This window comes from Clupea harengus, chromosome 22, assembly GCF_900700415.2.
Source record: "Clupea harengus chromosome 22, Ch_v2.0.2, whole genome shotgun sequence".
Classification (NCBI taxonomy): Eukaryota; Metazoa; Chordata; class Actinopteri; order Clupeiformes; family Clupeidae; genus Clupea; species Clupea harengus.
This window is the reverse complement of record NC_045173.1, coordinates 9,997,236-10,013,516: the sequence shown is the minus strand read 5'-3', so window position 1 is coordinate 10,013,516 and position 16,281 is coordinate 9,997,236. Positions and strand designations below refer to the sequence as shown.

The following is a 16,281-nucleotide window of genomic DNA, read 5'->3' as shown; positions in this document are numbered from 1 at the left end:
ACAAAAAAATCCTTAAGGGAAAAAATTGTCATGACATTGCCAACGGTTTGGGGCAGATGAGACCGATTGACTCCCTTCAGAACCATTTCTGGGAGGGAAAGAAATGCGACGTGGTCTGCTACTGCAACTTCAGGGAGCTACTCTGTTGTCCCAGGTAATTTCACTTTTCACCAGTAGGCGGAGCCCTTAGCAAAGCAGTGATCGAAGACGACTTGCTTTGGTGCAATCCAATCGAGAGAGAGAGTCCTGATAAGGACAGCTCTCTAACACCACTTGCTTCGTCATTACAATAAGCCACCAATTAAATGGACCACATGTACTAAACAGTGTGGTGACTTCTTCTCCAGTGCTCTGTTTGATTAAATATAGGCGTATTTGTGTCTTAAATGTGGAGGTCTCAACCCATAAAAAGGGTAGGCTATTTGCAGATTATTTGAAGGATTAAATGCCATTGCTCATTTATATGACTACAACTGTAAAAAGCCACAACAGCATTTTGCTCACAAACACATTCACACATAGACAGAAATGTGACAGGACAGACAAATGCATTGAATTATTGTTTATTTATTTTCAGGGATATCTTCTTTGGTCCAAAGATCTCATTTGTCATTCCATGCAAAGACATCTGAGGCCGATCGACTGATGGAATTCTAATATACAGAATGATGTTGTGCCATCACTGATGGAAACCGTATGGTGGTTAAATTTGTAATCTCCCATCACCAATCAAGCCAAGACAGCCAACATGTTTGAAAGACTGTGTAGACTGGAGTATTTTGCACATTATGGCATGTCATGCATTAACATATTAGCTGATTCGTTTTTAGAAAAATACTGTATTGCTGCTTATTGGTGTTAGCACCTTCCTTGTCCACCCACTTTTGTACAAGCCGTAGTAGGCCGTAGTAGGCTTTACCATTATTCTGTATAATTTAGTTGTTTTGGCAGATGTTAGCTGCAAGCCTATTAAAACACATGGATTTATGTCAGCATGTATTACTCATTCATTTACATTTACATTTAGTCATTTAGCAGACGCTTTTATCCAAAGCGACTTACATATGTGCGACTTACAATGTATACACATTTTTACATTTACACTGATGGCACACTGCACATCAGGAGCAATTAGGGGTTCAGTGCCTTGCTCAAGGACACTTCGACAGGGAATCGAACTAGCAACCTTCTTGCCTTTCAGCCAGATACATATTACTATATACAGCATGTGGATAATATGCAAAGCAGCATGCAAGTCTTTCTTATTAGAATAATTATGCCAGTTCAATATGACACCATCGTGCCTTTTCAAAGACTAAATATAAACAATATCCCTGCAAATGTGAACCTTTCTATGAAGAATCATCCTGATTTAAAATGTCAGGCTAATTGTCCAGTTATTTTTGGTTCCCCTGTTAATAAAAATACACTATTGTAACATTTGACTTGTCAGTGTAGTCTTTTACTTCATGACCCAGACAGGAAGTAATGTGAGCGCATAAACATTAGTTGGAGTAGCACAGCACACATACAAAACCACCAGACACACCATAGTTTATGCAAATAGCCTACTTACATTTGATGCAACACTAAACTGTATACAGTTTCATTGGTAAGACTGACCACGGAGCTTACCGTTTTTCTCAATTGTTTACACACAAAAACTGGAACTTATGACACAATGACCACAACCTGTAACTCATGTGCCAACTCCCTAAACCAATTCGGCTGAACTATAAACACAATTATCTGCTTTAGACCCAGATTTCAATTGTAAACCACACTTTCTTCAAAACACTACACACAATGATCTGCTTTAGACCCAGATTTCAATTCTAAACCACACTTTCTTTAAAACACTACACACAATCCTCTCATTTTTTGCACACTTCATCAATGCCAAATCTCTTTGTATTCAGACAGAACACACTGTCATTCAAATGGCAAAACTTCCATTTCCAATGCTTTTGCAATTTGCAATCAAAGCTTTAGCAATATAAGGGCCAGAGGTGAGCTCCTGGTTTGGAGAACAATGGATGGCAACATTGAAGTGAGAGGTGATCAGAGAGGCAGAGGAGTGAGAGTAGGAGGAGGAGGAGGAAGAGCAAGAAGGAGAGCCATTATCTCTGATGAGATTCGGGCCACTGTGGTCAACCATGTGGTCAACCATGGTTTGACCATGCAGGAGGCTGGCCAGAGGGTTCAACCAAACATAAGCTGCTTCTCAGTTGCATCCATTCTCCGGACATTGAGAAGAGAGAATAGGTAAGAAACACTACTATGACAGGAAAACACTAGTTTGAATGCCTTATCAGGAGCATAGTATTCTTGTATTTAGAGTATTTTACATTGTACTGTATTTGTAAAATTAAACAAATACAAAGTGCAACCATTGATGACCAAGACATATTCCTAAGCATCAATACAGTGAGCCTAGCCACAGTGGACCATGTTCTAAGGCGGAACACCAACACGATTCCTACAAAGCCAAGGACAAGCCTACAAGTCAAAGTTTAAAATAATAGTAATAATAATGATGGAGTCTATTACACACATACCTGAATAAATTATTTTAAAATGCCTTTTCTAAATGAACACATGTTGGGAACACTTGTGTGTTGGGCTTGCTATTTGAACAGTATTACATCTGGTGGCAGATTCAAAGGCCAAATAGCAGTGGCACCATCAGTGCCAGAAAATGAAGCAACGAGGGTAACGGCCACATTTTGAAGCACAAATAACAGTCTAGGTGCCGCTGCTGTGATAAGGCATTTACCATAGAATAATAAAGAATGAGTGGCTCTTAACATATTTATGCTTTGCTACTAGGTCATCTGAAATGACAGCAGACAAGCTGTAGAGGGCAGCATACAAATATATTAAGCAAGCTCTGTCACAACCCAGTCTGCTGCTGAAATCGTAACATCCTTACCAAATAGCATTGTTACATTTACAAATGTTACATTTTGTGGAGCTTCAGAAAGCGACATCGGATCTTCTCGTTAATCGCGAGACTATAACATTCATTCAATGGAACCCATGAGTAGTAGATCACTTTTAACAGGCAACATTTTAGAAGAAAAAAAACCCCAGAATAGTTTCCTGAATTTCTGAATAACGAGATAACTCAAAATACTCGATTCCACGGAAGCACACGCCCCGCCAGTTTAGTTCAATCCAGATACTCATGTCTTGAAGTAAATAGATGGTATTGTTTTCAGTCTGTCGACTTCGCGCAGGCATCTCAGGACGGAAAGCCCATTCTGACCTTCTGGACAGTGTTTCTCCAGGACCAGTTCAACTGATAGGCCATACAGTTGATGTTTGAGCTCAACAGCCAATCAAATTAGGCTACCCCCTCCCTTCCCGTGATCCTGAAACACCGGCCGTTTGTTGAGGCTCGGTGCAAGCCATTTGTTTCCCAATTAAAAAGCCAGGACTGTGTACAAACACTGTTTGGTTCTTTTTAGAGCAAACACTGAACGGACTAGAAGACTGAGTTGAAGGTGAATTTGACAAAAAGTGCAGGTTTTAGAATCGCAGTCTTCAATAGCCATGAACACGATTACATCTCGCAACCAATCATTTCTGGCAAACATTATGACATGGGTTTTCACCAGGGGGTTCCCGCAGGATTCTCGTTCGCGGTAGGTTACTACACAAAAGCCGACCACGTGCAACATTAGAGGCAGCAGATTTTTTTTTCGGTAAATTTAACACAAACCATAGTCTTGCCCTAGACGTAATCATAAGTGAAAGAGAGCTTCTGGAGGCTGACACAGAAGGCTGCAGTGTGAAACAAGCCATGTGTAAAAAGAAATCGGTTGATTGGATCATTATCTTGTAAAACTTAGCCAAATAAACTGCTCCAACCAAAACATGACATGGCTCTTATTTTACCATAGTTATGAATAAACTCGTGTTGTCTTATAAACACGTTTTCTTTCTATTTTAGAACACTAAGAGGCCGGCTTGCTAACTTGCTAGCATTCCATTTTAAATGCATTTTGAAAGAGAGGATAAATGTTTATGAGGTAAATAAGCTTTTCTTGGTCTCTAGCTCATTATGTGGCCGAACCCAGCCCTGGGTAATAAAATAATAATTAAACAGCCTACCAATGAAAGATTCACTCTCCTGGTCCTTGTTGTGGCACACTCCTTCATAGCAGCTCTCTTCATATCAATTTTAAAGTCTTTATAAATGTTCATTAGAGCCAATCCTGTTATTGCAGCCAATGTCTTTGTTATACTGGTACCTCAGGTAGTCTTTAAAGGTCTCAAGCAGCTGAATTACCTTTCCGCAGAATCAGTGGGGGCAGGCATCATCAGTAGAACTTTAATTATAATAAAGTCTCTCTTAGGGTGGTGCATGTTTGGGTACATGTCCACTGTCTCTCTGGGGGGGGGGGGTCATGTATTGGGGGCATGTATGTTTGTGTACATGCCCACTGTCTCTCTGAGGGGGGGGGGGGGCATGTTTGGGTACATGTCCACTGTCTCTCTTAGGATGGTGCATGTTTGGGTACATGCCCACTGTTCGTCTAAGGGTGGTGCATGTTTGGGTACATGTCCACTGTCTCTCTTAGGGTGGGGCACGTTTGGGTACATGTCCACTGTCTCTCTGAGGGTGGGGCATGTTTGGGTACATGTCCACTGTCTCTCTGAGGGTGGGGCATGTTTGGGTACATGTCCACTGTTTCTCTTAGGGTGGTGCATGTTTGGGTACATGTCCACTCTCCGTCTAAGGGTGGTGCATGTTTGGGTACATACTCTCCGTCTAAGGGTGGTGCATGTTTGGGTACATGTCCACTGTCTCTCTTAGGGTGGTGCATGTTTGGGTACATGTCCACTCTCCGTCTAAGGGTGGTGCATGTTTGGGTACATGTCCACTCTCCGTCTAAGGGTGGTGCATGTTTGGGTACATGTCCACTCTCCGTCTAAGGGTGGTGCATGTTTGGGTACATGTCCACTGTCTCTCTGAGGATGGTGCATGTTTGGGTACATGTCCACTGTCTCTCTTAGGATGGCACAGAGATCAGAATAAGTTCCCTGCTGCATGGTTGTTTTGCACCAGCTCAACCTCTACACCACAAATGCTGTTACTTGAATTTACCATGCATTGTACCGCATTCACGATTAAATAAATAACAATACAAATGGTCCCGTATTGGGCCCACATAAGACTCACACATGACAAATCTGACCTTGGTATTTTTTCAACCTAGGCCCTATTTTTAGATCTTTTTGTGTCCAAACTTTTACTAAGGACAATCGAATGATTGAAATTGGTCCAGTAGGCCTATTGAGTTAGAATGCTAACCTGCAAACAAAATGGCTATAATATAGAATCCTATGAATCAAACCAGCACTGCCATCGTAAACTACTTGTTTTCGCCTCTGAAAGGCTTGTACATGTTAATTATAAGGGGCTGACAACATGGAAAGTATCCCTACAGATACACCTATATCTGTTTACCCTAATAGTGTGTGACCATGGTCATTTTGTATACAGTGGATTAGCATTTTGGCACGTTCCAGTTTTTTTAAAAGAAAATCCGTATTAGAGAATAAATGGGGTTTTGAAAATCAAGAAGATAACACCCATGGCAGTTGAAAAAACTGTTTGAGAGATCCCGCATTCAATTATGTTCATTAAAATGCACTTGTTTGTTGTCTTTGTACAGACTGTAGACCCATTATATCCATGGACGGGTTATGAAACCAGGGTCCCCTGGGCCTGGACATGTTAAATGACCCTCGCCCCTTTGTGCGCTCGCACGGCCGCAAAACACATGCACACACGCACATTGTATTGGGAAAGTGACAGGTCAAAGAGAAAGCTATCAGAAACATGGATAGCACTCTGACACATGGTAACGTAAACAGACGGTCAAAGTGCTGAAGCGTTTTTAAAAACACTGATGAAAGGCACGATTTGGTGCAGCAGCAAACAGAGCAGCTTTACCCACATCTGAAAAACACATACAAAATCAAACAGGCGCTAGGCGGTGGCCTGACTCCGAAATTATAACAACCTGTTAAATAGGGACACGGCAGCTTGAATGATAGCAGCTGTGCAGGAGACGTTATTGCTATTTCCCTGTTGTAGGTCATCAGCTCTTAGGCAATGATGAGCTATATGACAAGGCAAAACGTCTGTCTGACCACTACCACAGGGACATAGCAATAACGTTTCCTGCACAGCTCCTATCATCCAGGACCTGTTTTAGAGCAGAGATTGCTCAGCAGTCCTCAGTCTCCCAATTTGCCAAGATGCTGATAGTGGATTATCACTCCGTAACATCCCCCTTCGGTGAGGTGTGCACTGCCCTGGTATTGTTTCTGACATCTGACAGTGGCAACAGCCGAGTGATCCTTTTCCAAATTGAAACTCATTAAGACCTACCTGAGGAGGAGCTTGGAGCAGGAGAGGCTGAATGGGCTGGCTATCCTGTCCATTGAAAAAGCATATCATGCATCACCACTTTTATGTTTAAAAGGCATCGTTCGGCTTGCAGGTGTGCTGTGCCTCTGGCTGTGCTCAGTCAGCCTGTCGGTCTTGACGTTTAGATTTTGTGCCTAAACTAGCTATATTGTATCGTCTCATCGCATGATCAAATAGAGACTTGACATTGGACAACAATATATACAGTGGATAAAATAAGTATTTGAACCCCTGCCGATTTCGCAAGTTTGGCCACTTGCAAATAAATGTGATCTATAATTGTAATAGTAGGTGTATTTTAACAGTGAGAAACAGAATATCAACAAAAAAATCCAGAAAACTGCATTTTATAACATTTATGACTGAATTTGCATTTGATGCAGAAAATAAGTATTTGAACCCCTAGCAAAACATGACTTAGTACTTAGGAATAACCCTTGTTGGCAAGCACAGACGTCAGACTTTTCTTGTAGTTGGTCACCAGGTTTACACACATCTCAGGAGGGATTTTGGTCCACTCCTCTTTGCAGATCCTCTCCAAATCCTTAAGGTTGCATTTTCAATGGGAGGGAATGAGGGAATGAGGTTCAAGCCCAATATTCCATGTTATATGGCCACATCCATAGTCCCGTTGATGCAGTGGAGTTGTCCTGTACCCTTGGCAGAGAAACAGCCCCAAAGCATAATGTTTCCACCTCCATGCTTGATGGTGGGGATGGTGTTCATATTCAGCCTTCTTCCCCCTCCAAACGCGGCAAGTCGAGTTGATGCCAAAGAGCTTGATTTTGGTCTCATCTGACCACATCCTGTCTCCCAATCCTCCTTAGAATCATTCAAGTGTTCATTGGCAAACTTCAGACGGCCCTGTACATGTGCTTCCTTGAGCAGGGGGACCTTGCGAGTGCTGCAGTACTTCAAACCATTACGGCGTAGTGAGTTGCCAATAGTTTTCTTGGTGACTGTGGTCCCAGCTGCCTTGAGATCCTTCACAAGCTCCCCCTGTGTAGTTCTGGGGTTATTCTGCACCTTTCGGATGATCACCGATACCGCACGAGGGGATATCTTGCATGGAGCCCCAGACCTAGAGCGATTGACAGTTGTTTGGTGTTGCTTCTATTTACAAATAATCGCACCAATAGTTGTCTGCTTCTCACCAAGCTGCTTGCCGATGGTTTTGTAACCCATTCCAGCCTTGTGCAGGTCTATAATCTTATCTCTGATGTCCTTGGTCAACTCTTTGGTCTTGCCCATGGTGGTGAGGTTGAAGGTGTGAAGTATGATTCTTTGGACAGGTTTCTTTTCTACACGTCACCAGTTGAGATCAGGTGTACCTTGTTAGGCCTAATGAGGACTAATCTGTGTGCTTCTTGGGCACATAACTGGTCATTGGGAGCCAGAATTCTTGCTGTTTGCTTGGGGGTTCAAATACTTATTTTCTGCATCAAATACAAATAAAGTCATAAATGTTATAAAATGCGGTTTTCTGGATTTGTTTGTTGATATTCTATTTCTCACTGTTAAAATACACCTACCATTACAATTATAGATCACACATTTCTTTGCAAGTGGCCAAACTTGCGAAATCGGCAGGGGTTCAAATACTTATTTTCCCCACTGTATATTACCCAGCAATCTTCATTGCATATCTGTCAAAAATACCAAAGAAAATAGGAAATGATTCATTTAATTGAATAGTTTTTTTTATAGTTTCCATAGTTAAAGTAGGAAAAGTATATAATTGTGTTATAGATTGCTATTGACTATTTCCCTCCCCCAAAATAATGAAAACCATGACAGAGATAGGTTTGCCATTTCGAGTGGATATATAGCATAAGGTATTCTTATAAATAAATTATAATTCATCTTTGATCACAGGCGTATTTACATTGCGGCACTGTTGAACAGTCACTTCCGAGAAACGCATCAACGGTGGTCCCGCTTAACGCACCGACCCCAGTGCAAACGATTTCTGCTTGCGCAGTCTATACGTAGTTATGCCCCTGAGAGCACATACACATTTTCTAACACAGCGCATGTACACGCAATTAAAGCTAACAGCAAATTAACAAAATACACCTCTTTCAAATAAGAGATACATGACAGCGACTTCACGCAGAGGCTCGAGCTTAGGGGCCCCCTGAGCTCATGGGCCCCCGGGCCTGTGCCCGGTAGGCCCGTTCGGTAATCCATCCCTGATTATATCTCTAAAATATGTCTGTTGCCATCCCTCTGCTACCAATGAAAAATAACAGACTACAAGGTAAGTCACTTAGCCTAATGAGTCACCAATTTCACAAGGTGAGCAGAAGCTAACCATAGCTAGCTTTACCAATCAGGGATTGCAAGTGTTCTCACAACCATGAAGTCAGCTTAAGTAAACACATCGATTACCTAAGAATTTGATCGCCACAATCTGGTAAATAAAATAGAATAAAATCATATACTTTAGGTGCTAGATCGGTAACATTAAGTTTCATAAAAAACTGCACGGTGTGAGTTAAGAGGTGTCTGTAAACATGGATACCACTCCAGAGTCCCCTGTGTTGCCTGAGAGAAGGGACACAATGTAGTCCATTTTTTTTCTGCTTTAGCATATTGGTAGCAATATCTTTTTTTTTTACGAGACAAGACAAAAGTTTGATACAAAAGACCAACTACTTTTTAACTCACCAAACCATTTGGCTAGGTTTTCTTCTGGAGTTTTTTTGCTCACACCTTTGCCCAAACTCAGTGCCTGTAGTCGATTACTGAAGGGAGGCACTCTTCTTTGAGTACCCACTCCAGCCCTACACACTAGGCCAATCGACTACAGGCACTGAATGGGGAGAGAAAGCACAGCAGGCAAACTTGAGAATGAATAAAGAGAGGGAGCAGTGGTCCCAAGAACAAAACAGTGAATCAGAATTGTGATTCTCATGCCAGTTACATTCTAAAGCACACAGGGCCACACCTCTGCAGGAAGGATTTTGCGTGAATAGTCCACATGTGAAATTATATTGGTGGGATGTCTAAATTTGATCCAGATCTTACCCCATCATTATCCTGATTATTTTGTAGATAAACCAGTAAACCCCGCCCTCTCAAAAAAGAAAATGAACGGCTCTCGGAGAGGAACGGAGCCATAAGATCCGACTCGCCTCAAAGCACCGTTATTCCCATCCCCATGAGGAACAGGACTCCATAGTAGCCTGGGGGATGGGAGGGCTAAATGACGGGCACAAAGGGGCGATCATGCTAACTGCATTTATCACACAACCAAATAACGAATTGTGACGAAGAACTTAAAAAATATGTAAACGTGTCATATTTCCATGGCTTTGGTGTGACAAAAGTGACAAATGCTCTCGCTTTAACTTAATATGGCAGCTGTGGGTGTTGCAGAGTGTTATACAGGCTTTGTAATACCATGCTCTAGTTAGCAAAAGGCTTGGGCAGCTGTGCTTCAGTTATTCACTGTCTCACACTCCCTTGACATACAATCCCTGCACACAATTCATGTCTCCTCCCATGTGACGCTGAAGACCGGTTTGGGCTGCTTCGTTCCAGCTTGCAACACAGCGAGAATGCCATAACATAGATAGAGAGAGCAAGATAAAAGTTTGCTTTTAACAGCAAGGGTACACGTTTAACAAAAAAAAAAAACATAAATGTGACCATAAATAGTTAACAGTTTTATAAAAAAAGAAAATGAGTCAAGGTAAATACTCTGGACATGTTTTAGTAGCATCCAGCCAACACTATAAATGTTCGTCGTCTATTTAATATCCCATTCAAGATCATCCGACGACAAACAAAAGATGGCGTGGCTTGGCTTTACTATCCCAACGAGGTCAAGGCGGGAGTCGCAACAAATTAGAAAAGCATATGGCGTAACTAGCCGTCCCGGAAACCATCTGTTATGCGCACCACAGCAGTATTCTTGAGTACATGGTATACACATATATTTACTTGTATTAGTTAATACACCGACGACGTTGTAGAGAAAGTCAGTGACAATAGTTGAGTATAACAGTGGGCTACAACACTAGTAATATATTTGTACATGGACGTTTCCCGCTGGCTTCTTTAAAGGCCACAGCTGACTAACACCTGATTGGCCAGAGATTTACTATGACTGGAGTGAGTAGAGTACCAACCAATAGAGCCAACGCATTTCTTTCCCTTTGCCCTCGATTCAAAATTTGAAAGGGCTTGAACAACCAACAGAGTATCAAGTGGGAGGAGTTCTCATGCCATTTAATCAAGCTTGTGCGCCTGTCCTCTACTCCTCACAAAACAGCGTGAATAACTTCTGTTAGTTGCAGTCGGTGGAAGTGAAGTGGCTAAAAAAAACCCAGGTATGTTAATATGCTCCTCAGTGAAAATTATTACTGTAATTTATTTTTGGTTTTTAATTCCCTGTGACTTTAGATGCTTATTTTTAACATCCATGTCATGTTGCCAGTGTATGTTTCTGTAGTTTCATGACTAATCGCAGTTTGTTGCCTGTGCTATCAAGTTAACGTTAGCTTAGCTAGCTAAGGATTAATAAGAACTAAGACCTTCTGGTAAGTGTTAGACGTTGCAGACATTCGATGTAAATCGTCCAGTTAAAATTGCAGTGACATCCGTGTTTATAGTTACGTTTATACTATTATAAGAATTTCCAAATTGGCCTTATTCTTTCATTACTGCCTCGTTTGTCAAGCTAACGCACGTTACGGCTAATGTTAGCGGGGAAACGTTAGCTAGCCAGCCTACACAATGAATTGCAACAACTTCTAAATTCGTGCAGCACGAATTAACGTATGCAGGCCCTACAATAGTAAGTATTGAAGCAGTCATTGAGTAACAACGCTTTTGTCCCCTACTGGAGTTGCGTTCTAAGATGTTTTAAAGTTATCAAGGAAATTGTTTAGGCGGGAAACAAAATGGTGGGGTGCTTATTGTTCTGTGCTGCGGACACAGTGAAGCAGGAACTTGATCGGATTAGATCAGTAATTTCCTCGACGGGTAAGCAAACGTATGAGGGAAGCTAAAAGCACTGTTGGGTGGCTGGCTTGTTTTGCCTCTCGGGAAACGGGACGTTGACTTTCGAATTTTAAACGCTTTCATTTCACACCCATTATTGTTTAATTGCAGAACTTGCAGTCATGGTAGGTAAAGATCCGAGTAAGCCGAGGGGGAAGACGTCCTCGTATGCCTACTTTGTTTCAACGTGCCGGGAAGAACATAAGAAGAAACAACCAGACGTTCCTGTGAACTTCACAGAATTCTCCAAGAAATGTTCTGAACGGTGGAAGGTGAGTTGATCAGCCATGTTGTAGCCTTTGTTTTTCCGGGGGTTGGCCAAGACTGGAGGGGGCGGGGCGTAGTTGAAACACAAGTGTAAAAACCAACCTGACGCCGAGCAAATGGAAGGCAGGAGACGCTTTGAAATGGCTGTTGCTTACTCTAATCCCTGTGTCGTTTTTAAAGCTTTTGACTGCCAAAGAGAAGCTGAAGTTCGAGGACCTGGCCAAATCCGACAAAGTTCGCTATGAACGTGAAATGAAAACCTACGTGCCCCCCAAAGGGATGGGAAAGCCGGGAAAGAGAAAGAAGGATCCCAACGCCCCCAAGCGTCCACCGTATGTACTGAACACACATACAATGATTGGTTTTGATTCCTATGGTACTGTGATCCTCATCTTTTGTCTTTGGTCTCGTAAGGTCTGCGTTTTTCGTCTTCTGCGCGGATCACCGCCCAAAAATCAAGGGGGAGCATCCAGGCATCTCCATTGGCGACATTGCTAAGAAGCTTGGCGTCTTGTGGTCAAAGCAGACCCCCAGCGATAAGAAACCATACGAGGCAAAGGCACTTAAGCTGAAGGAGAAATATGAAAAGGTAAGTGAAGAATTGTTGTTGAGTTTCTCCAAATAATTTTCCCCACTTGGTTTTAGCCATGTGAATGATTGAACCATTCCTATGTGTGCAGGACGTTGCAGCCTATCGTGCCAAGGGGACTAAAGTTGATGCTGGCAAGAAGGGAGGACCAGGTCGGCCAGGTGCTGGAAAGAAGGCAGCACCAGTAGATGATGACGATGACGACGACGATGATGACGAGGAGGAGGAAGATGACGAGGACGACGATGATGATGATGATGACGATGATTAAACTGCTTGGAAACTTGAGCTGGATTATTTTCAAAACAATGTGAACATGCAATGAATTTATATTTTTAGATTTTCAAAATGTGTACAGAAATGTTTAACTGTAATGCATATCGAGGGTCATGTACTGTTTTGTAAATTAACAGCTTTTTTGTTTTTGTTCCCTAAAGCACTGCTTTGTCATGGGTAGTGGTGGTTGCCATTCTCCCCCTCCATTTTCGAACTGGGTTCCACTGCTGTATAAAGGATTCAGAGTAACATGTTTTGTTTAGTAAATGTTAAGTTTTTTTTTTTAAAGGAAAAACTGAGCTTTAAATTGTGTGTAGACGGAACTTTTTTTATAATAAAGTTTTGTATATTATGATCAAAATATACATTGCCATTCATTTGTCCAGTTGCAGCAAGTCTTGCATTTGTTAGTGTTACAGCAAGATAATGAGCCATCAATTTGGAAGTTTATCCTCAGGAGCTTTGTATTTCATGTTTTTGGGAGCTTATTCATTAGGTGGGTTTCACAAATGTGTTAATGAAAGATGTAGTTTGACTGCCTAGCCAGGCTCTTAAAAGGTTGTATGAAACTGAAATGCCTCACAAAATGGATACAAGAGAGTAAGTAGGTAAAAAGATTCAATTTATTTGAGAAAACCGAGCCAACATATAATTTGTATAAGTTAGATATTTACACCTTCATTGAAAGGCTCCACTTTCATAAGTTTAGAAATCTATTTACATTGTACAAAAGCAGCAGACACAGCCAGCCTTACATTGGAAAAGTTCAACTGCATGGCATATTTTTTCACAAAGGCATAATCACTGTCAAATGTATGTTGAATCAACTACTCAAACTTAACACCCAAACGCTCAATATTGTGCGATCAAAAAGTAAGTAATCCTATGATTTCCATGTTTTGATTTCAATGATTACCACAGCTAAAATAGAGAGAAGAGTTCAGTTTCAAGCTCTGGAGTTTCACTGTGCCAACGACCAACAATGTCAAGTCCTTATAGCAATCCAGTGTTAAGTTTTTCAGGTAAGGAGAGTTAAGAAAAAAATGAATTCCAAAAACACTCTTCGTCGCTTTATCCAGTGATGAACAGCGGGACAAATGGAAGTGGTTCTGAATCACAAGTCAAAACACTATAACCTTCCAAATTGAGACAAAAAGATAGAAAGACCCTGGGAAATCCACAGAATAAAAATAAAGAAAATCCTTTGATTAAAATATGGCGTGGAGGAGTGCATTTTGAATGTAAACATCTACAGTGAGAGAAGAATGGAGTTGACATCCCCATGATCAGCATTTTGAGTCAGGTTAGGATGGAGACAGTCCAGTCCTCTATCATAGTATTTACACCTTCGTATTCATAATTACATATAAAAATCCATTTGTTCCAACGTTCAGAGAAACGCTTGGAAAAGTCACAATTGCACTCCTGTCACAAGCTGTGTTTGTTCTCAGACAGCAACAATATTGTTCATTTCCCACTTCTGGGTAGTTTTGCTGTTGTCACAGTCAGAGATGAACACCTTGTGCAGGACGTCAGAGCGGTCTAAACACTTCCCAGTAGGAACATGTGTGAAACGGTGAAGATCCTAGGAGGGGAACAGAAAAAAAGAAACCTTATTTGTCGATGCATCAGAATAATCTAATTTGTAAATTTATACATGATAAAATTGACGGCTTTGCAGGTATTGATAAAGGAGCCTGGTGATCACCCACCTTGAAATACCTCCACTCTGTGTGCTCATTCATGTTGCAGTGTGTGATGATTACAGCAGACCCGTCTGTGCCTTTTGTCAAACACTGGTCGTACTGCATCAGCTGATGGGCGTCATTTATCCTAAAGAGCTGTGAGAGACAGAGAAACTGTGATTCGCAGAGCCAGCATTCGTGTGGGCTGACTGTGTGGAAACGCCACTTCTCATCTCCTTCTTACCTGGTTGCCACCCATCCGGTGGCAAGGCCCTATCTCCACATTTCCTCCATTTGTGTGACCCATGCTGTCTATGCAGTAGCTGGTTTCAAACCCACGAATCTAAGGAAAAATTCAAATGAATCAACACTATTCCAAGTCAAAAACTTTATGTTTGGCAGCTACATCATTCTTTAATAAAAATCATTGTAACTAAAAGAAAAGTCTAATGGTTAGTACCTCGCCCCAATCCACATTTCTGGGAGGCAGAGGGTAGAATGTGGGTATGTCATAGGCAATCTCCTCCATGAACCACTTGAAGCTCTTGCATCGGTGTTCCTCTCTGAACTTCTGGAGCTCACTGATGTCGCCATAGGCTAGTGTTAAAGTCTCTGGCCGGCTGGCATAGAAGTAGTCTTTATACTCGTCCCACCACACCTCCACCACACGCACATAGTTCTGCAGTGATGCAGGGAAACAGACAAGATTCCTTTGAGAGAAAGTGAGACCCAAACCTGACAGTACTGACAGTACTGATCGGCACTGAAAACCAAACTGCAAACTGGACATGGCCTGTGCTTCGGGCATACATGAGCACTGACCTTCAGTGTTGGAGATGACCCCACATGAGCAGGGGGTGGATTGCCCTCCCAACCCTGCAGACGGTAGATGTGTCCTACACGAGAGCAGGGGATAAAGAGCAACTGGCCGCCACACTGCCAGATCTACACAGGGTACAGGGTAAGAGATTGCACAGACATGCAGCCTTATTAAAAATCACCGCACAGTTGACTACTGTATTGAATTTGTTCTAAATACATCCATCCACTTGCTAGATAGGTCAAATAACTCAACTCCATAAACCATTTAGCACAAAGACTGGCCTCTGAAAGTCATTTCATATTTAACTGTCAAATTGTATTCACTCTCTTATACCTTATATGAGATCTCAAAGTTCTCTCCTCCCCAGATCTGAAGGCCTGGATCATACAGACCCAGCTCAAAGAAGAACTCTCGCTCGATGGCAAACAACCCGCCGGCCATGGCAGGGGACCTATGACATCCATACAAACACACACACTTGTCAGGTGCTGTTGCTTCCCACTCTCTGCATGCACACACAGACTGACACAAATCAACAGGGAGGAAAAGACAAAGTGGCTCCAGAGGAAACTATTGCCGCTCTTTACAGAACTTCAAACAAAGCTTCAAGCACTTAGTGAACACTGCAGTATTTTGATGCCAACAAACATTTAGGATGAGAGTCAGAAGAGATTACAGTTGTTTAGTGACAATTAAAACCAACCGAGTTAGTGAGTGAGTGACATAGACTACTTAGCTGGGGTGAGTATGAGAAGGAGGCCAGAGCTGCATGCATTCCCAAAAGACAGAGCTTCTACAGGGGTTTGATAAACTACTCATGTGGTTTAACAAAGTCTTAATAGAAAGGTGTTTTTTTCCACCACAGAAACTATTTCAGAACCTTTTGTGTAGTTTCCCACAGCAAGATGAGCTCATTTTCTTTGTATGAACCTTTTTGGTACCTACTTCACGTGATGTAGCAGCTTCCAAAATACCTTCAACCTTTACCAAATAGTAGCATGGTGGACTATTGCAAAGCAGGGCTGGTCATTACATTAAAGATGTGGATTAAATAAATCAGGAGGTTAATCAGATAACAATTTACGTATGCTCACTGTTGTTTCTTTTTGTTGAAAAAATGTGTAGGTGTAGTTCTGAACTGTTTATAATTCCTCAAAATGCTCCCTCCAAACCTGGTTGGAAAAAT

The 16,281-nt window shown here is 41.8% G+C and overlaps 2 protein-coding genes across 4 annotated transcripts in view; one reads left to right on the top strand and one right to left on the bottom strand.

Moving 5' to 3' along the window:
• Positions 1 to 10,648: 10,648 nt before the first annotated feature.
• Positions 10,649 to 12,948, top strand: hmgb2a (high mobility group box 2a). 2 transcript variants are annotated; one of them, XM_031559641.2, is made up of 6 exons: positions 10,649 to 10,782; positions 11,567 to 11,727; positions 11,903 to 12,054; positions 12,137 to 12,311; positions 12,403 to 12,621; positions 12,749 to 12,948. In XM_031559641.2, the coding sequence occupies exons 2-5, from the start codon at positions 11,578 to 11,580 to the stop codon at positions 12,580 to 12,582; spliced, it is 657 nt and encodes a 218-aa protein (XP_031415501.1). In that variant the 5' UTR covers positions 10,649 to 10,782; positions 11,567 to 11,577; the 3' UTR covers positions 12,583 to 12,621; positions 12,749 to 12,948. The 2 variants fall into 2 exon arrangements, with proteins under 2 accessions (XP_031415501.1, XP_012692465.1); XM_012837011.3 differs by having other exon boundaries at positions 12,403 to 12,948.
• A 244-nt stretch (positions 12,949 to 13,192) lies between these two features.
• galnt7 (UDP-N-acetyl-alpha-D-galactosamine: polypeptide N-acetylgalactosaminyltransferase 7) overlaps positions 13,193 to 16,281 on the bottom strand; it is a 12,948-nt gene continuing 9,859 nt past the window's right edge. For both annotated transcript variants that reach the window (XM_012837009.3, XM_012837008.3), the window contains exons 7-12: positions 15,429 to 15,546; positions 15,095 to 15,217; positions 14,733 to 14,951; positions 14,517 to 14,615; positions 14,300 to 14,428; positions 13,193 to 14,172 (exon numbers count right to left, since the gene is read on the bottom strand). In XM_012837009.3, the coding sequence (XP_012692463.1) occupies positions 14,035 to 14,172; positions 14,300 to 14,428; positions 14,517 to 14,615; positions 14,733 to 14,951; positions 15,095 to 15,217; positions 15,429 to 15,546 (826 nt within the window). In that variant the 3' untranslated portion in view covers positions 13,193 to 14,034. The remainder of the gene's footprint in view (positions 14,173 to 14,299; positions 14,429 to 14,516; positions 14,616 to 14,732; positions 14,952 to 15,094; positions 15,218 to 15,428; positions 15,547 to 16,281) is intronic.

Bases quoted from the DNA above. Each gene is read 5' to 3' on its own strand.
- hmgb2a (XM_031559641.2), top strand. From the start codon at position 11,578: ATGGTAGGTAAAGATCCGAGTAAGCCGAGGGGGAAGACGTCCTCGTAT. The intron at 11,728-11,902 runs GTGAGTTGATCA...TCGTTTTTAAAG, and splicing joins AATGTTCTGAACGGTGGAAG to CTTTTGACTGCCAAAGAGAA. The intron at 12,055-12,136 runs GTATGTACTGAA...TGGTCTCGTAAG, and splicing joins AACGCCCCCAAGCGTCCACC to GTCTGCGTTTTTCGTCTTCT.